At 44.7% G+C, this 26,014-nt stretch overlaps 1 protein-coding gene across 1 annotated transcript in view; it reads left to right on the top strand.

The window, feature by feature from the left end:
• Positions 1-26,014, top strand: part of KCNQ3 (potassium voltage-gated channel subfamily Q member 3) — a 359,113-nt gene that overhangs the window by 300,888 nt on the left and 32,211 nt on the right. Inside the window, exons 3-9 of the mRNA XM_015146002.3 lie at positions 238-364; positions 3,968-4,140; positions 8,722-8,877; positions 9,984-10,094; positions 11,671-11,766; positions 13,909-14,003; positions 20,784-20,810. Coding sequence (XP_015001488.1) covers positions 238-364; positions 3,968-4,140; positions 8,722-8,877; positions 9,984-10,094; positions 11,671-11,766; positions 13,909-14,003; positions 20,784-20,810 — 785 coding nt within the window. The remainder of the gene's footprint in view (positions 1-237; positions 365-3,967; positions 4,141-8,721; positions 8,878-9,983; positions 10,095-11,670; positions 11,767-13,908; positions 14,004-20,783; positions 20,811-26,014) is intronic.

The raw sequence follows: 26,014 nt of genomic DNA, 5'->3' as shown, positions 1-26,014 counted from the left end.
AGCATTAAGGACAGTTAGCACATCACAATGAAGACGGGAGGCCTCCGAACTGAATGGCGGTGATGGACCTGTTCTCCCCATTCACCTTCCCCGCCCCCATCCCCAGCCATCCATGCCAACCAGACAACCAGCAACAACACAGAAATGGAGTTCTTCAGAACTTCCGAATAGAAATCACTAGCTCCCGACAAGTGGGTCCTGGTTAATCAGTGCCTCTCCATATGCTCTTCCATGCAGGAGACATTTGCTATTTTCATCTTTGGAGCTGAGTTTGCTTTGAGGATCTGGGCTGCTGGGTGTTGCTGCCGATACAAAGGCTGGCGGGGCCGACTGAAGTTTGCCAGGAAGCCCCTGTGCATGTTGGGTAAGTCCTGACCCTGAGCCTCCCAGCCTCCTCAGTTCTCTTCTTTTGGGGCATTGTTTCTCTGAGAAAAGTTTAAGCAGCTATTCTGGGAAATCACGTGGCACTGTGGAGGCCAGCCCAGCCCCTGACACTGCCTAGATAAGAAGGGACAGTGTCAACCTTCCGGGTCGTCAGATTCTTCCTTCTGTGACTGGTCCTCATAAGGACTGCACAGGGCAGGGATTCTTAATTGGCGGTGGAGGGTGTCACTCTTGGCAATTGGGTTGTGGAGCAGCAAGCCGGTTACAGTCCCTGGACTAGTAGCACCCCCAGTCGCTGTGACAATCAAAGTTCTCCACAGATTTCCAGACGGGTTGGGATGGAAGCTGTAGGCGTGACACCATGGCTGGCTGAGAATCTACTTCTACAGCATCACGTTATGTCCATTGTACAGAAATAGAAACAGAGGATCACAGAGCTGAGTCATTTTTCAGTCATGCAGGAAAGAGTGGATTCTGTCCTAACACCCAGGTGTGGTCTTGCTTCTTAATCCAATGGTTGCTTTGAGAGGTGTCACTGGAATCCTTCCATCTGTGTGCAGGCAGTTTGATAGTAGAGAAGGTGGACGCTCTCCCCAGCCTACTAGTTCAGTGTGGACTAAAATCTGTGGATTCACAGGACAAAATCTCCTTGAGTGATGGATAGGAATCTTGGAGCTTCAAATCCATGGGAAGGTTAGAATTACAGGATCATAGTGTCAGGGCTGAAAGGACCTCCAAAGGCATTTAGTCCAACTTAACCATTGTGTCTGATGCTCCAGTCCCCAGCAGCAGCAGTTAAGTGGTCACCTGGGCTCTGCTTGCGTGCCCCTAGTCACAAGGTGCTCACCACTTATCCAGGCATTTATCTTATTTTAACTCCTCTGACACTCTTCAGGTATTTGAGTCTAGACATTTTATTCCTCCTCTCCACTCCAGAAGGTCTTCTTTTACCAAGAAACAATGTTATCAGTGGCTTCCACTTACCTTACATCATGCATTCTCAGCATCGTACTCCCTCTGCTCTGAGCATGCTACTCATTCTTCACTTTACTTTTGAAAACTCATTCCCAAGACTGAACACAGTCATTCGGGGATGGACAGCCAGTTCAGAGAAGAGCTGGACCATATCCTTTGTCCCAGGTGCCAGGCTTCTCTCCATGCAGCCTAGAGTTGCATTGTCTTGCCTACTCCCAGCTGAAGTCTCTGCCCTATTCCCATCTACTGCTAAGGTTGGACTTATGAGGTTTGGGGGTTTTTCTCAGCATTTTGAATGTATGGGAGGTATGTGAGTGAGTGTGTGTGTGTGTGTGTGCAATGTTGGAGGACTTTTTGATGATTTTTTCATATTTCTTCTCTCTTCCTTTGCCCTCTTTCAGTATCTAATCCCCACTTTTCTTTCTTTCCTCTCTCCTTTTCCTCCTTCCAAGTTTTTTGCAAGTGCAATACAATTAAGCAGGCTTATTTTTCTTCTTTGGCGTGACCGATCCAAGGCTGACCAGAAGTTCTGAGTGTGTGGGTGGTAGCTTTATGATGGACTGTGCCCACATTCAAAAGGACTCCTTCCCAGTTTGAGAACATCCCAACAGATGGAGCCCAGACCCCTGCAGGACAGGTGCCTCCCCCATGGGGCAAGATCCACTATTTTAAGATCAGTTGCAGTCACAGAGCTCCAGGTCTCCCTCCACCCTCCCTGGGGAGATGAGGCTGGGTCTCAGTATCACACGGTCCTTGCTTAGTGTTGCCATGTTTTCCAGTGTACTCACATCCACTTCTTCCATAATGTGGCCCTATGGGAAATGTTGTCTTTCTCTGTTTTAGAGAAGAGTATGGTTATCACACCCATGAACATGATAGCCTTCATACTCAAGGCAGTCTCAGACCCTGCCATTTTGAGTAAAAATGGTTCAGAAATGCCTCATGGAGCGCCTTAGACCATAGTGTTTACTACACATCTTGGCGTTCTTTTGTTTTCTCTACAAGCATTATAGATGGATAGTTTTGCACAGATAATCTGAGAAGCCTGGCAAATGATGCAGATGTATCAGTATCCAGAGGTTTGACCCCTAGGTTTTTCCAAAGGTCAGGTACACCTGGGGGACACTTTAACAAGGTAGGAAAGACCAGCTTTTTGGCAAATGTGACTTGATATGAGTTGAGGAGGTTATTCCAAGCTGAGAGACCAGAACACACGAAGATATGGAGATATGTGCTCAATGAACTACAAAGGCTTCTGGCAGATTCCCAGGAGCCAGATCACAGAAGGCTTTGCAGAGCTTGGACTTTTCCCAGTGGACAAATATTTCTTTAAGTGTATTTCCTGGAACCCTTGGAGCCCTTGCAAAAAAGTAGTTCTGTGGTCAAAATATTTTGGGAAAGACTATACTTCACTTGTAAAATTGAGAACCACAGTGTGTATCTGCAGATTAAAGACTCTGTGAAGCCCTGCAAACCCCATAAATATGTACAATTATTATGTTTAAATAAAAAAAAGTAATGACACTGAAAATAAATAACACTAATAATTTTTTTAAACCAACTTAATGGAGTTTTTCCCCAAATTTACTTGGCCATGTGGTCCTTTTTACTTGGTAACTGTCTGCAGGAAAGTAGGGTGATAATTGATATGGGAATTGACTACAACAAGGAAATAGAAAAGAGATCAGTTCCTCCCTCTTCCATACTAGATGATTTGATGTCAAGAGCCTACTTAACCATCTCAAGTGTCTCGTCCCCTTGTTCCATCTCTGAAATGTCTGTAGTGGACATTTTCATGCCATCTCCTGTTACCAGCATCCCACGTCATGGCTGAGCCTATCTTCTTTCCACAACCTACCCCAAGGCCTTCTCTCAAGCTTAGGGAAATCACTGGGCCAGTGTAGCTCACATGTGTGGGGGCGTTGACAATGCTATGGATGACCCTCAACCAGCAGGAGGCAAGAAACAGATGTCCCAGCCTTCCGTTTTTCAGATGGATAATCTTGGGAAGTCTGTCTACAACTCAAAGGACTCAACAGTGACCTTGATAACACCCCCTTACATTGTGTGTGTGTCTGTGTTTTTTTACATTCTCTCTCTTTCTGCCATCACTTCTACTTCCTAAGATCATCTTCCAGTAAGTTACTTGAACCCAAGTTCCTACCTCAGGTGATGCTTTTAGGAGAAACACAAATGGAAACAGTGTCTGAGTGTCAGGCTTCACCTCCATAGACTGAGCAGTTGCAGATCTCCTCTGGGGGCCCCAGAGTGAATCTCAAGGACCACACTGCAGGGGGCCTTGGTGAATTGCTGCTCTGCAGCCAGCATTAAAGTGCGGTAGGCCTATTTCCAATCCCAACCCAACTACTTCTGGCCAGGTGGCCTTGGAAAGGCACTCAGGCTCAGAGCTTCAGCTTCCTCATCAGTCACGAGGGAATAATCTCACTTACCATGTGTGGTTGGTGGCAAGATTCAACAGCAATGCTCAGATTGTCCCACTGCTTGGCACATGCTGATCTGCCAGCAAACAACACCTATGATGATGCCAGTGCTTTCGCTTGACCTTCCTTTCCCTCTTCCCTCCCACTCTGTCTGTCCTCTCTCCCAGACATCTTTGTGCTGATTGCCTCTGTGCCAGTGGTTGCTGTGGGAAACCAAGGCAATGTTCTGGCCACCTCCCTGCGAAGCCTGCGCTTCCTGCAGATCCTGCGCATGCTGCGGATGGACCGGAGAGGCGGCACCTGGAAGCTTCTGGGCTCGGCCATCTGTGCCCACAGCAAAGTAAGTGTGGTGGAGAAGCTACAAGACCACATGGGCTTCCCACCCACCTGTGCCCTTCCATGGCATCCCTTCCTTTACAGTGTCCCCAGAAGGCAGTCATTCTGCCACCCTTGATGATAACGACAAAGAGCAAGAGGAGGAGGAGGAACAGGAAGCGACGGGGCTGGGGTGGGGGCATGAGCAGGTGTGGTGCAGGGAGCAGGAACAGGTGGAGCTGAGCTTAAGTATCGGCTCCACCATATGCAAATGACTTTGGCCAACTTGCTCAGCCCTCTTTGGCCCTCAGTTTTCTCACTTTTAAAATAGGGATGATAATGCCTATTCCTTCAGAGTTTTGAGAGGATGGAATGAGCTCATTCAAGGCCACATGCAGCGGGAGAAAAAGGCTTGGGAATCACACAGGCTGGTTTGAATCTGAACTCTGCCTCTGTGACGTTGAGAATTTTTTGTGCCTCGGTTCCTGCATTTATAAAGTTAGAATAATAATGCACTGACCTCACAGGGTTAGATGAAGATGAAATGAATTGATATGTGACGAGCACTGAGAAGGTACCCAGCTCATAGAGATTGTCCAGTTGCAAGCATTATATAAAGCCCAAAGCACAGTGCCTACAACTTAGTGCTTGACAAGGACTAACTCACCTCATGAATCAGGCACTATTGCCACCCCATTACACTGATAAGGAAGAAAACACAGAAAGAGGAAGTACCTGCTCAAGGTCACACAGTGGGACACAAACCATAGCAGTCCACTTCTAGGGTCTGTGTCCAGTGGTTTCCTGCTGGCTATGGTGGTGCTCACCTCTCCCAAGTAGATCAGAATCCAGGAGGGGTGGAACTCAGTCCATTTCTTTTCCAGAGCCCCATGTGGTTGAGCAGGTGTGGAACCCAAGCAGCCAGAATCCAGTTCATTTGGATTCATGGTACTGCCTGTGTTTCTTTCCTATTCTTAGCCCAGGTCTTTGGTAGCACTTTGTTTTAATCTAGCTGCTTTAACTGGATTCTGGAGGAATGAAGAAAAACCCCTGTGTCTCAGCTCAGGCAGAAAAAAAAACCCGAGAGGAGAAATCAGAAGGAGAAATCCCTGGGATGGATGTTCTTTGGGGGTACAAAGCCAAGTTTACCTTGCTTCCCAAGAGAGTATCTTTTTGCACCCACCATGGCAGGCATAATAGATGCTGCTGTTGTCCCACCTAGGTCCCTTTTAATAGGAGCCCTGTGACCATTTCCTCAATGATTACATGCAAATGTGTCACTAACACTGAAATCCCTTTCTCGCGTTCTGTTTCTGGGGAGCTGGACCTGAGGCAGTAAGCCCTGGGCAGTTTAACATTAAGGAGCTTAGAGTTTTCCTTATGCATGTTAACATGACCATGCCACCTGTAGCTGGACACCTCCAAAACATACCCACACAACTCCTGGTTCTTCTGTCTCAAGGATGCGCCTAGATAACGTTGAAGGGGTAGTGGTTTCCTATGAGATCGCATCTCAGAGTAGAATATGAGCTTGGGAGTCAGATGGCAACTTGGCTCAAAATTCAGCTCTGCCACCTTCCAGCCAGAAAGCCTTAAAGATGTCATTCTATTTTCATGAGCTTCCTCAGTGGTAAAAATGTGAATCCTCCTGGGTGCTCATGCGAGAAAAGGTGCATTTAAATGCCTGGTAAGTCATAGGTGCTCATTAATAGTAATGTTTATTATTCTGAATATGCTGTTCCCCACATACCATACATACAAGTATAGACATAAAATGGAGTGAAAGTATAAAATACCTGGGAATCTTTCAGCTTAGAATGTAATTTCTTGCCATCTGTGTTTTATTTTTCGTCTGTGCTGCTTCTGGCTGCAGAATCATTGAGGTCAGAGCATCCTTTACAGGCCCTTTTCTTCCTCCTGACCTTCTATTTTATCTTTTATCAAAGGACACATTAATAAAACCCCTATGGGTTCAGCCATAACCCGTATCCATGGAGCTGAGTTGATTCACAGTTCTGGTCAACACTGGTGCTAAAAATTGCTGGTTTAGGCCCTTGTGCTGTGTTCCTCCAGATTATAACAGATCCCCAGTGCCTGCTGGCTTTTGCCATGTAATTACCAGAGACCATTGGAAGTTTGTGATGTAATTCCTCAGTAAATATGGTCTTGCACTGTAGCCAGACCCCAGTGAGGCAGATACTCTTTCCCAGGAGTGGGGAAAGGCTCTGGAGCAGAGTTCTCTGCATACAAACTTAGATTTACAGGCTCTTGTTAGACTCCAAAGTACATGTTGTGAGTCCTCCTGAAAGCCTGTGCTACCAGAGTGGGGAGGAAGCTCTTCCCCAAGGGAATCACCAATAGTACCGGCAAATGGACATTTATCAATTCATTTCTTCATTCATCTCTTCATTGTACTCTGGGCCGGGTTCAATGGCTGGGTCTTCTGGGCACTCAAAGATGAAGTGTGGGAGGCTCTGTTGCACAGGGTTAAACTTTCAAAGTTAATGCGTTCACTAGAGGATAGGTCAGGTTCTCCTCCCAAAATAAATGAGCCCTAGAGCTCCCACCACCCAGCACAAAAACCTAGACATCTCCTGGCTCTCACTGTATCTGATGTGTGCTGGGTGGGCCCCATCCATCTTGAATATGAGGACTTGAGTCACCAAAGCAGGGGAGAGGAACCTGGAGAATCCTGCAGAATGGATTTAAGGGACAAGGAGGGATTCACTCTCATCACTTTCCCATATTGGCTGAACCCCAGTACCTTAGCCTCAACTTGACTGCAGGGGAGCCTCAGCAGGTTCAGAAGCTACCTGTTGGGGAACGGTCACAGGTTCTGCCACAGAGCTGCTGGCAAAAATTGTATAAAGTCAGAATTATTTGAAATAACTGCAAAGTAAATGACTATAAAGTACAGAATTAGGACCCACTTTCACTCCTTTTTGGTGACTGTTATACCATCCCTTATTAATCTAGAACAGTCAGTTTTTATGTGCACACAGAAACAGACAACTATTTCTTTGCCTAAGTGCCAGATGAAACTTCTGACTTGCATTTGGGGGCCAGAGGGTATGAAAAAACATATAAGCAGTAGGACCACACTCCACAAGCAAGAGGCTTACGCTCAGGCAATCACTGGGGAAGGACTAGTCCGTGCACCTTTCTGTTCCCAAATTCCCTGCAGCACAGAACCTCGCTCACCAAAGGGAATGGCTGGCTGGGTTGCCTGTATCATCTAAGCAAACCCCTCTGCTATAGAACAAACTCATACCAGTACAACATGTGTGTGATGCTGTGGGCAAGGCCAGAGCATAATAGCAAGTGAGCATAATAAAATGTTGGAGGCTTGGAGAAGTATGTTTAGAAAATGGGGAGGGAATAAAGGAACCACAGCTGAACTCTATCTTTCATTGGGGAAACAAACATTAGAAAAATTTCATAGTGGAGGTGACATGAGTCTGAAGATGACTCCATGCTCTTTGGTTGGTCCCATTGTGGGAGGACTATTCAGACTGCAGGACCCATGTGAGCCAAGTCCTGCAGGGAGGCAGGAAGCAACCCTGTCAGGAAGATTCTACTGGCCCAGAAGGGCCAGTTGACTGACTGCAGATGGTCAGATATAGGAAAGATACCAATGTGAACAACTTTGTTCTCTGAGATGACTCAGCAAGAATGACAGTCTTAAATCTCCATATTGTGTTTACCCATAACCTTGCCTTTCTTCCTGCCCAACCTACTATGATAAACCTTGAAACTGGAATAGAATGAGAGAAAGAGAGAAAGTTGGAGCTGGAAGGAGCATTAGGTCTTGTCTCCATTAGGGGTTTTGAAACTTCATTGAAGTTTCCGTCCATACCATCCTGACTATTACTTAGCACTTTTCATTAAATCACCTTACTCTTGTTTACTTAGTCATATGTCCTAGTCTATCATGTGACAATATCCATGAAATTACAGGCTGTATGCCTTCTTTTGCTTCTTTTGCATAGACTCTAAATCAATATTTAATGTAAAGCTGCATTTCAGCAGTGGTACACATGACGATTTCAGGAACTCTGTGGCTCTGTCCCTCCATGTAAAAAATGAGGATACTAACATTTAGGAGAAGAGGAGAATCTGCCCATGGCCACACCATAAACTGGTGTCAGGGCTGGGTCTCTGTCCACAGCCCTGTCCACTATGCAGTGCTGCCTCTGGCTTGCTGCTGCTTTCCTGGTTGTACTGAGCTTTCTCCTGGCTCCACACAGTCCTGCATAGACCCGAGTCTCCTGAGTCCTGAGCCTTATATCAGAAGCAGCAGCCACTTCCTCCTGCCGTCTTGCCTTCCTCTGAAGCCTCTTGAGGTGTGATATTGAAGTGGCCCTTAGCTAGAAATCTTCCTCTCCTCTTGGAGCCATACACTTGTTCTGTTAATTAGTGATGAAATAACTACCATGTTACTGATCCCATTTTACAGTGATGGAAGATGAAGATCAGAGAAGGTGAGTGATTTGGCCACAGTCACAGAGCTGGTGAACTTGGACTCTAACTCTGGTGTGTCTGGCTCCAGCATCCACTCAATGACTCCCCAGTGACCAATTTTCATGTCCACTGCTGATTCTTTCAGGAACTCATCACCGCCTGGTACATCGGTTTCCTGACACTCATCCTTTCTTCATTTCTTGTCTACCTGGTTGAGAAAGATGTCCCAGAAGTGGATGCACAAGGAGAGGAGATGAAAGAGGAGTTTGAGACCTATGCAGATGCCCTGTGGTGGGGCCTGGTGAGTCACTACCTTGGAGGCCAACTCTGTGGGATTGACCATCAGAGTCGGAGAGAGGTGGAGGGCATCACGTGAGCATGTTCAGCCAGGCAGCTGCATTCTGCAGTCAGAAGTAAGAGCTAGACCTGTTTCAGCTTGGAACCTGCTGACAGGAGACCCTCCTTCAGGGCGTGCACTTGGAATTGACTTTTCTCTAGCGTTTATAAGAAGCCGGGGCCTGGAACAGCCTGGTTGCATGGTCGTTTAGGGACCTAGTCTTACCAGTCATAGGCTATTTTCAGCCAAGCCATGCTTGTGCAAACAAACCCAGTGACAGATACACATGTGTGCTCACACAGACCTGTGTGTGCACAACCGTACACCCACAAGGACACACAGTACTTAAGCTGGCATTCACTGAAGGCTTGCTTTGCTCCAGAGCATGTCTCTGGGTGCTTTACTTTCACTAACCTACTATAAACTCAAACAACTTCTATCATTAGCTCTTTTTAAAAATAGGGAAACTGAGGCATAAAGAAGTTAAGTAACTTTACGGTCTTTCAGCCAGTAAGTGGCTAACCTGGGATTTGAAGTCAGACAGTTAGGCTCTGGAGGCCACACTGTCAACTGCTCTGATAATCCTGCCTTTCACATGCAGATACACATGCATAAGTACACGTATACTGATAACATAAACATGTAAACACACACAGGAATATACTAAACACACCAGAATAGACACATACACAGACATTAGACATGCACACATGTATATACAATACATACAAATATACTCACAAGCACACATATATTCACAAACATGGCTATAAATAAAATCACAAATTCGCAAATATACACACACATGAATGCTCGTGTACATATGCATTTGTAATTATTGAAATATTTGTTGACTGATTGACTAAGGTAGGAAACCCTTAACTTATCAACAAGTTTCAAGGCATCCATATAAGTTACTAGGTACTTGGTGTCTTTTCTCCTGAGGGAACCTTGTTATAAATGGGAGCATTGCCCAAGCTGATAGAGAGGCTTACAGGTAGAGCTCAGTTGACATTTTCCTGAAATTCCTCTCCATGGGGTACTCCATGTCTGAACTCTTCCCTCTTCAGATCACACTGGCCACCATTGGCTATGGAGACAAGACACCCAAAACATGGGAAGGCCGTCTGATTGCTGCCACCTTTTCCTTAATTGGCGTCTCCTTTTTTGCCCTTCCAGCAGTAAGTACCTTTGATATATGATATCCCCAATGTGACGTGCAGGACCCCTTACCACCTGGCCCCAGCTCAGCTTTCCAGTCTCATCTTCTATCCTCTCATACCCTACTAACTCCCTAGCCATTCCCTTAAGCATGATGATCCTGCTTTTCTGCCATGGGCCCTGCTGCTTTCCTTTGCCAAAAATTTCTTCAAACATCAACTCCTCTTTCAATGCTGCCTTCTTTAGGCTGAGTTAGTCGCTCTGGGCGTAACCCTGGGAATATTTATGTAAAGGAGTTTCTGGCCTTATGCTAGGATTACACATTTCCAGATCTGACTCCCCCAGAGGACTGTGAACTCCTTGGGTTCTGGGATTATATTTTTCATTCCTGCATTCCCAGTGCCTTGCACAGAACAGGGCCTTCATTTATGTGAGCTCCCTTTTCTTGTCCTGTTACTTACTGACTTATGTAAAAAATACATTTCTCTCAAGAATAAGCCTTGACCTATATATGATAGAGTAACTTCCCCAAAGCCTGGTGTCCAGATATGTAATAATAATGAAAACAGATTGCATTTGTTGAACACACTATGTGCCTGAATCATGCCAAATGCTTTACTCACATTATTTCATTTAATCTTCATGGCAACATTATGGGTTGGGTGCTGTTTTTAATCTCAATTTTTCAAAAACAAAACCTGAGACTTAATTAGGTTAGTACATTTTCTACAGTCACAAGGCTATTGGGTTGTAGAGCCAGGAATCCCAAATCCACTGGTTCTAAACCCTGGCTCTTAATCACGAAGCCTGAAAAAACTTTTAAGTAACAATCTCCCTGCCACCCACTTCATCTTCCATTCTTGCATTGGCAATGTTCTTTCTCTATTCACAGCCCTACCTTGTCTGATTTTTTTTTTTTTTTCTAAGCTATTTGACCTTGAGCAAATGACCTTCCTGAATCTCAGTTTTCTCATTGATGAGTCAGGACCATAGGAATGTTACAAGATCTTCAAGTTCTCTTTCAGCTTGAAAAGAGTGTGTTTCTGGCCACTTAATCCACTGGCAAGTCTGACCTGAAAATCAAAACAGGTCCCAATTCTGGGAAGTTCTGGCTATAGTCAAAGTATGAAGTGAGAGTTCAAGCAGCTAAAATATTTTTAAAACTCAATTAACATTACTGGGCATCTATTTTGTGCAGTACCCCTTACTGGCAGTTTATACAGATTATCTCACTTTTTTCTTAACAAAATCATGCATTAGGTATTATTATCCCACATCCCTGTAGGAAAAAAAAAAAAAAAAAAACCATGATGCAACAGGGCTAAGGGGCTTGCCCAGGCCCTCACACCCAGAAAGTGGCAGTGTCCGAATTGGAACCCAGGTCTTCCTGACTTCAAGGCTCATTTCACTTAACCAAGCTCCCTAGTCTCTTCAAGAGAAGGAAGGGCTCTTTCTCCCTTCCCTCTTTGTACAATGTTGTCACCGCAGGGACTTGGAGTACAGTTCAGCCCTACAGTCCCCATTACCCTGGCAATGGAGCGGGAATGCTGGGAGAGTCTAGCTGGGGGCTGACTTCCTGCCTGCCTCTCCCTCCAGGGCATCCTGGGGTCTGGGCTGGCCCTCAAGGTGCAGGAGCAACACCGTCAGAAGCACTTTGAGAAAAGGAGGAAGCCAGCTGCTGAGCTCATTCAGGTCTGTCTGCCTGGGAATGAACTGGAATGGGATTAAGATCCATGCATCTGCACATATGTGTGTGTGTGTGTGTGTGTGCATGTGTGCACATGTGGAGGGGACATACTCATGAACTGGGACAGGACCCAGGATTTCATGTGTGTCTGTGTGTCTTATGTGTCTGTGTGTGTGTGTGTGTATTAATGTGCCCAGGCAGGAGCAGGCCTGCTTGCACATGCTTACTTGTGGATGGCTATGGGCATTTCCATGGGTGTCTATTTCACTTGTTCCTCTGTGTACTGAAGGTGACAATCCTGTCACTCATTCAGTTTCTAAGCCAAGCAAGAAGTAGACACAGAACTCAAGGATCAACCTGTCAGCTTTTTTTTGATATGGTGGTGTTTTGAGCTTTTTTGAGACCCTCTTGTCCAGGCGGACGTGTAGTGGTGCGATCATAACTCACTGCAGTCTCCATCTCCCAGGCTCAAGCAATCCTCCCACCTCAGCCTCCTGAGTAGTTGGGACTACAGGCATGCACCACCACGTGCACCACCATGTGCACCACTAGACCTGATTAATTTTTTAAATTTATTTTTTGTAGAGATGAGGTCTTACTATGTTGCCCAGGCTTGTCTCAAACTCCTGCATTCAAGCCATCCTCCTGCTTCGGCCTCCCAGAGTTCTGGGATTATAGGTATGAGTTGTGGCACCTGGCCTCAGCTCTTTTACTGATGGTGTGCTGGAGATGAGAATTTGGTGTGGACCTGGGGCTGTACTAGGCTTTCTTCTCCTTCTACTTCCCCTCAGATTTGACCTAGGGACCCACAGGGAAGAGTCAGCCTAATGTCCAGGTGCTTAGGCAATCAGCTACAAGGAGAACAGTCTCTGTCATATCTGCCAAACAGAGATCCCATAAGCTAAGAGAGAAAGAGATGCATTACATGTGCAAAATATTAAACCACTTTTCCCATTTGTGCTGCCCAGTAGACAACCATGGACCAGAGGATGTTGGACATGCAACTGCCAGCCTTCTGTCTCCATCACTAGCCTCACATGGGCTGGGGGTTGCAGGGAGCAGTGAGAGGTGATGAGAGAGGCAGAAGTGTTCCCTGTTTTATTTCAGAGGGAGTTCCTGCTTTGTTTTAATGGATTATTGGAGATGAGGGCACAGTGAATAGGAAAGCAGAGTGTCCTATCAACAGCTGTCTGCTTGCGAGGGCATGGCCACCCACTCGTGAGCTTTCTCCAGTCATAGCGAGTGTCTGTGTGGTTCTGTGTGCCTGATTCAAGATGGTGCGTGATGTCATCCTGCATATTATGGTTCTTAGGCCAGTCCCAGTTTCCAAGAGCCTGTCCCATTAACTCCCCACACCCCAAACCATCAGAGAATCCTAGAGATTCTAGGATATTTGTGTCAAAACATCTCCTAGGCTCTCTCTTGCACCCAGAAATGGTACAAAAGACTCTTTTCTCCTATCTGTTTGACTGAGAAGTCTCAGAGAACCTTCTGGAAAGAGTGGTACTTGTTTCTCTTTATTTTTAAATATTTTATTGTTTACTTTTTTTTGAGACAGAGTCTTTTACTCTACAACTCAGGTTGGAGTGCAGTGGTGCGATCATGGCTCACTGCAGCCTCGACCTCCTGGGCTCAATTTATCCTCCCACCTCAGCCTCCCAGGTAGCTGGAACTGCAGGCACGTACCACCATGCCCAGCTTTGTGGTTTTTTTTTGTTTGTTTGTTTGTTTTGTAGAGATGAAGTTTCATTATGTTGTCCAGGCTGGTCTCCAACTCTTGGCCTCAAGCGATCCTTCCACCTTGGTCTCCCAAAATGCTGGGATTACAGGCATGAGCCATCACACCGGCCTTTGCTACTTGTTCCTTTCAGGGATTTTGTGCCTACCACTCCTCTCCCTCTACTCCAGTTCATCTCTCCATTCCCCCACTCACCACAACACCAATTATAGCTCCCAGATGGTCAGGAAGTTTTTCTTCCCAAAGTAGCTTCAAAAAGCCAAAAATCTCGGTTTTTCTGCATGTTGACTCAATGCACATTCAAATTCTTAGGAGTCCAGGGCTTAAACGTTGTTCTGATGGTGTGGGATTCTGTGCGAAAGTTTCAGGAGGTGCCCACTCATTGTTGCCCCTCTTTTCTGCCCCTCAGGCTGCCTGGAGGTATTATGCTACCAACCCCAACAGGATTGACCTGGTGGCGACATGGAGGTTTTATGAATCAGTCGTCTCTTTTCCTTTCTTCAGGCAAGTGGGGACTCACCTGAATGCTCAGGGCATGACCAGCCATCTCTCCTGCGGTCTGTATTCGTGTCTGTGGCCTCACGGTTCCCTGGAGAACACTCTTCAGGGCAGTGGTCCCCAGTTTGGGCTGCACACTAGAATTATCTGGGAGCTTAAACAGTTCTGGCTGGGCGTGGTGGCTCACGCCCATAATCCCAGCACTTTGGGAGGCCGAGGAGGGTGGATCACCTGAGGTCAGGAGTTCGATACCAGCCTGGCCAACATGGTGAAATCCTGTTTCTACTAAAAATGCAAAAATTAGCTAGGCATGGTGGTGTGTGCCTGTAATCCCAGCTACTCAGGAGGCTGAGGCAGGAGAATTGCTTGAACCCAGGTGATGGAGGTTTCTGTGACCAGAGATTGTGCCACAGCACTCCAGCCTTGGTGACAGAGTGAGAGTGAGACCCTTTCTCAAAAAAAAAAAAAAAAAAAAAAAGAAAGAAAGATAAAATAATCTAATTCCTATGCCACTTCTCAAGCTAATTAAGTCAGAATCCCAGGGCTGGGGCCCCAGTATCAGTATATTTGGTGCTCCCCAGGTGATTCCTCTGTGCAGTCAGGGCTTCCCAGCTAGCCAGCATGGAGTGGCTGATAAGGAAAGGTCCAATCAATGTGTGAGCAGGATCAGTGGGTTGAGGAAGTGGGCAGCCCACACAATGAGCCACTCTGAAATATTGGATGCTCCTCCAACCTGGGCATGGCCTGCACCCACAGACTACTCTGGACTCCAGGAAAGGAAATGCGGAAGAGGACAGCAGGAAGAGTCCTCTGGTCACCCAGAGATGCTGTTTCGTGTTCTCAGAGGTGGGAGATTGAACTAAAGATCTCAGAGAAAAACAATAACCTTTTTCCATGGTTATGGAAAACGGAGAGGGAAATTAATATGCATTGGATGTCCACTATGCTCTAAGCATTAGACTTCAAATTTCATTTAATCCTCACAGTTACCCTATGAGATAAGTCAGAAGATTTAAGGTGCATCAGACTCAATGGGGGTATTGTGCAAAGGTAGATCTGGCCTCCACTTTCAGCAATTCTGATGGAGATGTGATGGTAAATGCATCCTAAACAGGAGCCCCTGGGGTGGGGCCGAGCCGGTGGCCCAGAGTCCACACCTGGAGCCAGGCTGAATGGTTTGTACTCCCAGGCTACTTTCAGAGAAGCTAGCAGAGTCAGGCTCTGACACTGAACCAGTGTCAACTACATCTGGAGGCCTTCAAAGCCCATGGTCTTTTCACCACTTGAGCTTCTAGAACAGACTGCTTTTTTTTTGTTTTTGATACTGGGGGCCTGAGTTCAGAATGTTAAGTGTATGCATAGTGTGCTGGACTCCTAGAACCCTTGACTTGGAAAGAAACATAGATGGACAGTTAGCCTCATAGTTGGGGCTGGAACCTGCCTCAAAGCAAGTTTCTGTCATTGTGTCTACAGGTTCAGTGAACCCTCATATAACCCAATACTACTAGATAGGGGGCTCCCTCTGTGCCCAGCCACAGCTCATCTGCAGACGCACACATACACACACACATACACACACACACACACACATTCATTATCCTCAATTAATCTTTCTACTCCCATCTCCAGATTATGGAAATAGAAGAGAATTGCAACTCATTTTCCTGCATAAAACCTTCCAGTCAGTGACCATGACAAAGTAAAGAAAGTCCAAAACCTGACCATCACCTCCAGGACCCTAAAATATTGTGCCCCTGATCACCACCCCCATGCGCCTCCTATCTTGCTTTCACTCCTGAAAATGTTCTAGTGGCAGGTGCCACTTTCTATTCAAGGCACTCAGGGCACTCGGTCCACTAATATTTTTGATCCCTTGTATGTGTTATTCACTGGGACAACCATGGAAGGTCACGGGTGACTTGCCGAAGAATCTAACTTTGATCCTGAAGGCAATGAGAAACTAGATGAGCCAGAGAATGACATCAGTAGATCCATTTTTCAGGAATATGATAGCAAAGAGTGTAGAGGATGGATCTATGGACTCAAGTCAAAGCAAGGAGATCAGCTAGCAAATATTGCAGGGTTCAGAGTAAGAGGAAATGAGGGCCTAGATCAAGGTAAAAGCAGTTAGAAGGCAGAGTAGAAGGAGGACCTGAAAGAGAACAGGCAAAAGGGACCCATGACTTGTGGGAGAGTTAAGAGAGGTCAGAGGAAGCAAGTCTTCAATAAAAGACTGGGAAAGTTTGGGTATACTTACTTGTAACTAGACTTACTTGCTCAGACAGTGACTTACGTGTTTCCATTTGATTCTACAATGCTATCCTTGTTATAATCATTGAGGATTTGGGATAGCATAAAGCAGAGTCTTCTTAGAATGGGCAGATGACTTCCCAGTAAGAGACCACAGTGACCTTGAACTCAAACAAGAACACTTTGGATGCAGAACCAAGACAATTTCCATTTGGTATGCATCCCAAAGTGTTGGCAATGGGCCCATTCTTTTGGGTTGATGTATTATAAATAAGGCATTGTCCTAGCTGTCAGAGACTTGGAGGACTACATTGTGCTGCAGACAGCTGCTGTGATATGAGGATGGTTTTTAAACTAAGAGAGTACATTTCTTTCTTTCTTTTTCCAAGGACAAAAGTATAATATCCCTAGAGAAATTCATTTAGCAACCATTCTGAAGCAAGGCAGTCCCTTGGGAAAAGAATGTCCCTGAATTCCAACCCACTCCATATGTTAATGGCAGAGAAGTAGCTGACAACACACTGGTGTTTTCTCACCTACCTCCGAAAGGTTTTCTTGTCTTTTGTTTATGCTTGCTTTAATAACAACTTTCTTGAGATACATTTCACAACCCTTAAGAGGATTTTACATACCATAAAAGGTACCCTTTTAAAGTGAACAGTTCGGTGGTTTTGAGTATATTCACAAATTGGGGTATCAATCACCACTATCTAGTTCTAAAACAATTTTATTATCCTAGGAAGAAATTCTGTCCCAATGAGCAGATACTCCTGGTTCCCTCTTCACCCCAGACCCTGCAATCACTATCTACTTTCTGTCTTTATTTCACCTATCCTGAACCTTTCATAGTTGAATGAAATCATATAATGTCTTTCTTTTATGCATAGTTTCTTTCACTTTGCATAATGTTTTCACGTTTCATTTGTGTTGTAGTGTCTGTCAGAACCTTACTCCTTTTTATAGCCAAATAATATTTGATTGTATATACCACATTGTGTTTAATGATTCATCAGGTGTTGGAAATTTTGGTTGTTCCCACTTTTTGGCTTTTGTGAATAATGCTACTATGAACATTGACATACACGTTCTGTGGACATATGTTTTCAACTCTCTTGGGTATATGCCTAGGAGTAGGATTGGTAAGTCTATGTTTAACTTTCTGAGGAACTGCCAGACTGTTTTCCATAGTGGCTGCACCATTTTAGATTCCTGCCAAAGGTTTGGAAGGATGAAGTAGCGTAGCCCATCTGCAACATGATGCCATATCACAATTTTCAGCTTAGTGTAGTTCTTTGTTAATTTGCAAGTATCTATGTTTTGGGGGCTAGCAGTGATGGATGGTGGTGGTCCATTCTTATTTTTTTATACAAATTATAATTATAAACTTGTTGCTTTGGAATTGCAAAGAACTTCAAAGAGTTTCAAGCCCAAACCCAATTTTCTATGAGAAGAACCTGAGGGCCCCCAGAAGTTCAGGAACCCCCAAGAAGTTCAGGCCACATATCATATTGGGCATAACTAAGGGCAAACCCACGTCTTCTGATCTGCTGACCAGTGGAGACTGAACGGACTTAAGGAAGATGCTGGGGTAGGAGTGATGGCAGATGATACATTCTTATATACAAGCAGGGATGAGGGAAGCTGTTAAAAATCAGACATTGCTTTTTATCAACAGAACACGTGCACTGTTTTATTCCTGGTAGGGAGAGTGGAATTATGTCTGATTTTTCATTTTCTACAGCTGCACTGTTCAATATGGTAGCCACTAGCCTCGTTGGCTAGTGAGAATTTGACGATTACCAGTGCAATTGAGGAAGAGATTTTTAAATTTTATTGTAAATAACCCTCTGTGACTAATGACTACTCTATTGGACAGCACAGCCCTGGAATTGTTAGCTATGAGAACTGAAATGGAGATGAGAAGACTTTGCCCACGATGTAGAAAACACTTGAGCAAGAGCAGGTAGTTCATTGTGTAACCAGGACTTGTTCCTTTTATGACCAGGGTCAAGATTATTGGAGTGCTTAGAAATGGAGAAAGGGGACTATATGCACTAGTCATTTCCTATGGCCAAATAACATTGGATCTGCTTTCATACATACTATCTTATTTAAGCTTTAGGATGTCCTGGAAGATACGTAGAAGGGGTAACCATTTTTCATAACCCCGCTTTTATAGGTAAAGAATGAGAGAGTCAATGAGATTAATTAGCTTCCTTAATGTCACTCAGCTGATAAATGATGGAACAAAGATTGGAACCCAGGTCTTGTGCCAAAACCTATGTTTTTATTTTGCTTTGTATCTCTGGGAAGAAAATATTATTTAGGGAGAAAACTGGATAAAATGATGATGAAATGATACAAGGGTCATTTTGATAATAAGACCCATTCTTGAAGATTGTTGTTTGGATGGTCAAACTGAATAAAATGTGTGAGAGTAGTTGTCTTAGTCCCTAGCCCATAGCAAGTGTTCAGTCTGCGCTGATTGAATCTGGGCTGCAAGGGAGTATTAATGCTGAAGGGAAAAGGAAGCCCCTGAATTACTGCCCTGGGAAACCACTGTTAGCAACCATGATCTAGAACACTCTGGAATGTTGTTAAAACCCTTTTATTCATTTATTCCATTCATTTAGCATATATTTATTGATCATCCCTTATGTGAACTATATTTGGTATTGGGGATCTAATGGTTAACTGGACAGGTCAACTGCTCTGGTCCTATCCTATCATAAGAGTAGTGAAGATAAGATAGGGATGTGCTCATGGGATGTTGTGACTTGGAGTTTGCTGGGGCTTTGGCTGGATCAATCTCAGTGGAGCACTGGACACAGAAGCCAGATGACACAAACTAAAGGGTGATGAAGAAATGAGCAAGTGGAGACAGTGATTGTAGGTGACAGCTGGAGTGGGTGTGAGGCCAAAAATTTTTTCTTTGATGGAAAGGGTCTAGCAGAGAAGGATAAATGTGCGTATGGGGGGAGGGGAAAGACTAGAGGTGAGAGAAGCAGAGATGGCCTGGTCTGTGGAGTATGGGCCTTCTTTAAGACCATGGGCCCTTCATCCACTGGCACAAAACAGAAGTCCAGTGGGTGGCCACATGGTGAGACCATGGGTAGATCTCAGTGAGAGGGCAGTCAAGGTCATCAGCTGGGAGGAAGGTGTAGAAGTGAGAGAAGTCTGATGGTAGAGCAGGAAGCATGAAATACTCATCGTGGAGAGTGAAAGAGGAATGGACAGTGTAATCCTTTAAACTTTCTCCGTATCATACCTTCTCTTCCAATATGCCCTTCAGCTGCCCCCTTGCCCTTTCCTTCCCCTTACTATCTTTCCTACTTCTCCTGGCCTCAGAGACCTAGAACATCCTAGAAAGTCACAGCTTTCTGTATCCACCTGCTTTGTGATCAACTAACTCATCACTTTGTTGTGCTCTTGGGGAAATGGGCCCAGAGAATGTGTGACCAGCCCAAGGCCACACTGTAACCAGATGCTGAGCTGACCCTCAAAGCAGAAATTCTTAACTCTCCAACTGGCCCTTTTACTTCTCTGCCATGATTCTCTTGTTCTGTCTCCATGCCTCCCACCTGTGGATCCCCATGTTAGGCCAGTCACTCTTTCAACATTAATGAGCACTCTCATGTGCTGGGCTGCAGAGGTCTCATATTTTAGACAAGAAAAACAAAGACAAAAAACAGACTACATGTAATTCTAGTGTGATGTGATCCACGTGATAACGACAGAGTACCATTCCATTTGTGAGGGGATTTTCTCTGTCTAGACCTTGGACAATTGAATAAGAACCTTCAGGAGGGCCCCTCCGGGTAGACATAAAGGATGAGTAGGACTGTTCCAGGCAGGGAAAAGAAGAAGGGAGTTCCAGGCAGAAGGAGAGCCTGAGAAAAGGCTTGGAGTCACGAATATGTGTAAAGCACGGCTGGTGCACCTCCCAGCTAGGAGTGAGGGCTCCAGAGCCAGATCACATGGGTTTGGATCCTGACTTTGCTGTCTCCTAACTGTGAGCCCTTGAGCAATTCATTTGACCCCTCTGTGCCTCAATTTTCTCCTCAGGGAAATGGGATGATAATAGTACTTCATAGGGTTGTTATGAGGATTAATTGAGTTAAGACAGTGTTTGCTATGATGACACTGGTGGTGATAGAGTTATGTTGGGTGTGTGACTGCTACATTATGACATTCCTGGTTTCTTGATCTGTCCCCACTACCAAACAAATTTTCCGAGCTCAACATGAGAGCTGGGGCAGAGTAAGTGCTCAGCAACCATTTTCTGGATGAATAAATGAATGAATGAGTGGCTGAAAAGAGCCCTGAAAACCTCAGAGCCAATGGGAGTAACATGGGCTGGGGTCTGGCTGGGTAAACCTACCTCCTTCGTTGGTTCCCTCCACACTGACCATCCTGTCCTAGAGCTCAACTCTGCTCCATCATCTTCAGAGGGAAGCTTTGCAGCAATCTTTCAAGGAAGAATACAGCTGTTTCACGTAATTTATGCTTTATTTTTTCTCCCTCTCCTCTTTCCAGGAAAGAACAGCTGGAGGCAGCATCCAGGTAAGTTTCTGATTATGAATTCCCTTCTTCCCATCTTTGTGTCAAGACAGAGCATCCTGCTCCATATGGTGTAGGGCCCCATGGGTGGTCATGCTGGTCCCAAGATGGAGTTTTTGGGGTCACATGGTTGCTGACCACCATAGTCCTCTGCCTGGTTTCCTTCTGGTTGATCTGAGGGCAACTTAATAGGAATCATGGCCGCAGCCTCTTATTGAGGGTCTGGGTTCTGTGTCAGGAGTTCTGCATATGTTATCTCATTTGGTCTTCACAACCACAACGTAAGATAGGCCCTAATATCGTCCTTTGTGGATGAGGAGACTGTGGCTCAGAGAGGTTGGATTGAGATTGAGTGGCAAGACCAAAATTCAAAGTCAGGTCCGAATATTAAGATCATGTTATTTGCATGATATATCACTTCGTCTGCTTCCTGGGCTCACAGATGGTAAGTGAATCAAGACTGTAATTCATGATCCTCATGACTGTGGAGGTTTCTCGGTAAACCACATCTATCTATATGCCTATATGACACGTAGAAGCCATTTTTAAACTATTATTATTGACAAATCACTTGTGAGTCCTCACAATCAATCTCCTGGACACTAAGTCCAAACGCTCTCCTTCTAGTGCTGACAGAATCTGGCCAGAGGAGGTGAGAGGACCCTGGACTACCTTATAGGGGAGCCACTTGAGAACAATGGCCTTTGGGAGGCCAAGTTAAATCCTCCCAAGTGTTTCCATGAAGCCCCATCCACACAAAATCCCACTTGGAAGAGGCAATTACTGATGGTGTCAGTTCTGTTTCCTTTGCGTGTGTTTTCAAATGGACTACAAATGGACTATGTGGTTCTTGCCTGGACCCACTTTGGACTGTAAGGGCCTTTGAGCAGTTTGTAAAGGAGGGTTAGGTGAATGACAGTAATGGTGTTGGGACATTCACTAGAGAATCTGCAGCAGCTCATGGCTCCTAGAGACAGAGTGAAAGGACACCACAGAGATCTCTGCAGATATTTCTATGGAAACCAAGGTCCCTGGAGAGGACAGGCTCATCCCACATCACACAGCCCATAAGCACCAGGAGTAGATGATCAAGGTCTCAAGATTCCCAACAGGGTGTTCTTTGCTTTCCTTCTTTCATGACCAACAGGGTTTTAAATCGTGCAGATTTTGACACTGCAAGTGAATTATTAAATCTACCTTTAGGGCCTTTTCTATACAGACATGAACAAAATTCATTGAAATATGCATGCAAATATCACAGTGCCCTGGATTCAGCACTTCCGGTTTAATTAGGACTCAGATAGATGCATTTTGAGGCTTTCTTGGGGATGCCTCTCTAGAAGAGGGGCTTCTGATATCTTGTCATCAACTTGTTCATGTCCCTTTCAAGAAGTCCCCACTCTGCTAGGAGCACAGAGGGAAAATCTATCCCATGATTTCTCCGAGTCAGAGTTGCTGGGTGTTTGGTGGCTCACCCTCCTCAGAGAAGAAGAGCAAAATCATTATGTAAGTCACTCAGTCTCTTTCATCCAGGGTTGGGACAGAGTCAGGTTGGCTGATGCGTTAGCAGGTGAGATGCCAGGTGTGATTATAGCTGCACAGCCTAGAGGTGGAAATGAGATCTGGAAATGGGATGCAAGAATTGTCAACAGAGGAATCAATTCCTTTACCCAGGAGGCAGGGAACCAGGTGACTACAGAATGTCAGGAATGTACGTGTACATTAGAGTCACACTTGCTTGTGTGCATTTTCCACCTTACAATAGCTTCTTCAACAGGCTGACAGCTACCTGGTGTTCCAGCCTTCCTTTATTCATATTTTTCTTTTTCTTTTCTTTTATTTTATTTTATTATTTTTTTTTTTGAGATAAAGTCTCGCTCTGTTGCCCAGGCTGGAGTACAGTGGCACAATCTCAGCTCACTGAAACCTCTTCCTCTTGGGTTCAAGTGATTCTCCTGTCTCAGCCTCCCAAGTAGCTGGGATTACAGGTGAGCACCACGACACCTGGCTAATTTTTGTATTTTTTTTTTTAGTAGAGACCAGGTTTCACCATGTTGGCCAAGCTAGTCTTGAACTCCTGACCTCAGGTGATCCGCGCATCTTGGCCTTCCATAGTGCTGGGATTACAGGCATGAGCCACCGTGCCCAGCCCCTTTATTGATATTTCTAAATAGAGTCAGATTTGGAATTCACCTTATTGCCTCCTTCTAGCATAGGTAGCCCATACCCTTGTTTATTTGTCAGCCTGGTGAAAGGATTATATTCTCTGTAATTTAACATGCTGGTGCTATACTGGGGATAAGAAAAATGACTTTCCAGTTAGGTTATTGGAAAGAGCTCAAGTCCATATTTAGTTGTAAAGCTATGACTTTATAAGGGCTGCCTTGAATGTTTTGATTTACGTGGACTTGTTTGTAGAACATAAGCCCAGCTGAATTCTTACAATGACTGGGGGGTTGGCTTTGATAATTTTATGCAAAGCATTTTACATATGTCATCTTATTTGATTCTCATGAAAGTGAAGGCAGCTGACACCCTCCCATCCCTTCTCACCTAGTTTAGATGCCCAACACATGATGCCCTGAGGTAGGACTCAGAACTTCCCTAATAAAGCATATATACTTTATAACATTGGGTCCCTAGTAAGCCCACAGTAGAAGTTGGCTGTCTTCCTTTTGATTAACCTCAGAATCAGAGATCCTGAGAAGGAAGCATAAAATTATCAAAGCCAATCTCCCACTTATTGTAAGAATTCAACTGAGCTTTTATTCCTCAAACAAGTCCTCATAAATCAAAACAGTCAACACAGCCCTCATAAGTGACAGCTTTATAAGCAACTATGGGCTTGATTTAAAAGTTATTATATATCTATACAAATAAACTGATTTAAAAGTTATATATCTACGCAAATATAATCAAGTTCTTACTTTATATATGACATAAATATGATACAGATTTATATATATACACCTGTTAAATCATCTCTTCCTCTCTAGACCATGAGCTCCACAAGGCTAATACTCTGCCTGAAATGTAAGATGTACCCCACAAGTATTTGCTGAGTGACTATAAAAGATGACCTAATTCAAGGATGAATTGTACCTCTATTTTACTTATAAGGAAACTGATCTCAAGCATTTATGTAACTTACATCTAAGTCGAACGTAGAAGATGGGCCTTGCAGATGCACGGGGAGTCCATGAGCCTTCCTCTGCATCAGCTGGACTCTGCCTGCAGCACAGGTGGCTGTCATGCCCTTGTTATCCATGTGTGCAGATTGAGCTCGGCTAATACAATGGACGCATGATCTCAACCCTTGTCTTCCCTCGGCCAGAAGGTCTTATCTCACATCTTATATAGCCCTCTCCTTCACTTTTTTTGGGAGCCTACCTAACGTCACCTCCCAAGAGAGATTTTTCCTGACCCTCTGCCCATGCCCCTGCCTCTATCCCCATGATCCTACGATGATTGCCTGCTATATATATTTAGTCAGTTGCCTCCCAGGGGCTAAGCTCTGTCTGTTTTATTCACTGCATTGTCTCCTACACCTGACACAGTGCCTGGAACAGAGCCTGACACATGGTTGGCTTTTAGTAGATATTAACTTTGTGAGACAGTGAATGGATGAATGGATAGATGGATGGATGAATGGATGGATGGATGGATGGACTCATTATTCTACAAGTGTCATAGTGTTTCACCCAACTTAAACTGAGGGAGGTGTACTGGTTCACATAGCCAGCCATCAGAGAGGGTGGGAACCCCTAAGAAACAAGGAATGGGACCCCAGGATTTTCTCTCTTCATCTCTTATCTCTGTTTCTCTTTTTGTGACAATTTTACTCTCTCAGCCAACTTTCTCCATATCAGTGAAGCAGTGGATACTAACAGTTCCAAAATCACATATATTTCCTCTGTCCTCTGTCCATCTGCCCTTCACCCAACACCAGTTATTAAAATCGCAGAGAAGCACTCAGATTGACCCAGTTTAGGTCATATATTCACACCCTGGACAACCTCTACCCCTTGAAGAGTAAAAGCTGCTACTGTCTAAGCTCTGGACCAGATTTCCACCTGTTAGAGTGGGTGGGTGCTGGTATAAGATACTATGCTTAGCAGCCCCCATTAGAGTCACATGACTGAAGTGGGATACTCAGTTCTCGAAAAGAATAGGGCACTTTTTTCTCAAAGAATGAGCGATGAAACATCAAGCAGACAAAACACAATAATTGTTCATTACAGGCATAAATTCTACCTGTAAGTTTTCAAGTTCCTAATAATAATATTGCATTAAAAAACATGAACAGGCCGGGCGCGGTGGCTCAAGCCTGTAATCCCAGCACTTTGGGAGGCCGAGACGGGCGGATCATGAGGTCAGGAGATCGAGACCATCCTGGCTAATACGGTGAAACCCCGTCTCTACTAAAAAATACAAAAAACTAGCCGGGTGAAGTGGTGAGTGCCTGTAGTCCCAGCTACTTGGGAGGCTGAGGCAGGAGAATGGCGTGAACCCGAGAGGAGGAGCTTGCAGTGAGCTGAGATCCGGCCACTGCACTCCAGCCTGGGTGACAGAGCAAGACTCCGTCTCAAAAAAAAAAAAAAAAAAAAAACATGAACAGTTAATCATATTAAGACTGGCATTTTGTGTTAGGTCCATCATTTTGAACAGCAGTAATAACTATTCAGTAGACATGCAACAGTGCTGATAATTATAGACATCTTTTTGATAGAAACTAGCATTTTTTAGATTCTCAAAATAGATAACTGTGTTGACAGCAATTGCTTGCCTGAGCCGAGTGGTTCACTCTGTATTTTCTACCAATTCAGTCTGAACAGCAGCCTTCAGGAATCTTCTCCTCTGTATTCATATTTGCAGAGGGAAAATAAATCTGTCCCAGGTACCATCTTTCTCTCTATGTGATGATTATGTCTTTCCCATTACAGAGTGGTCAAATTTAGTAGAGAATCATTCTTTGGATCAAATAATCCAACAGTAACTTACAAAGAATGCTGACTGATTCCCTGGCATAGTTGTAAGCACATCTCATCTGCATAACCACCCTAAGAGATAGGTACTATTTTTAATCCCCATTTTATAATTGAGAAACTGAGGTCAGATAGATAAGTGACTTGCAGAAGGTCACAAAGCTAGAAAGTAGCAAGAGCAAGACTTGGCTCCAGTTGGTCTAGCTCTGTAGTTCATGGTTC

Source organism: Macaca mulatta, chromosome 8, assembly GCF_049350105.2.
Source record: "Macaca mulatta isolate MMU2019108-1 chromosome 8, T2T-MMU8v2.0, whole genome shotgun sequence".
NCBI classification, from domain to species: domain Eukaryota; kingdom Metazoa; phylum Chordata; class Mammalia; order Primates; family Cercopithecidae; genus Macaca; species Macaca mulatta.
Note: the sequence above shows the minus strand (reverse complement) of the source record. Positions and strands in the feature narration are given on the sequence as shown.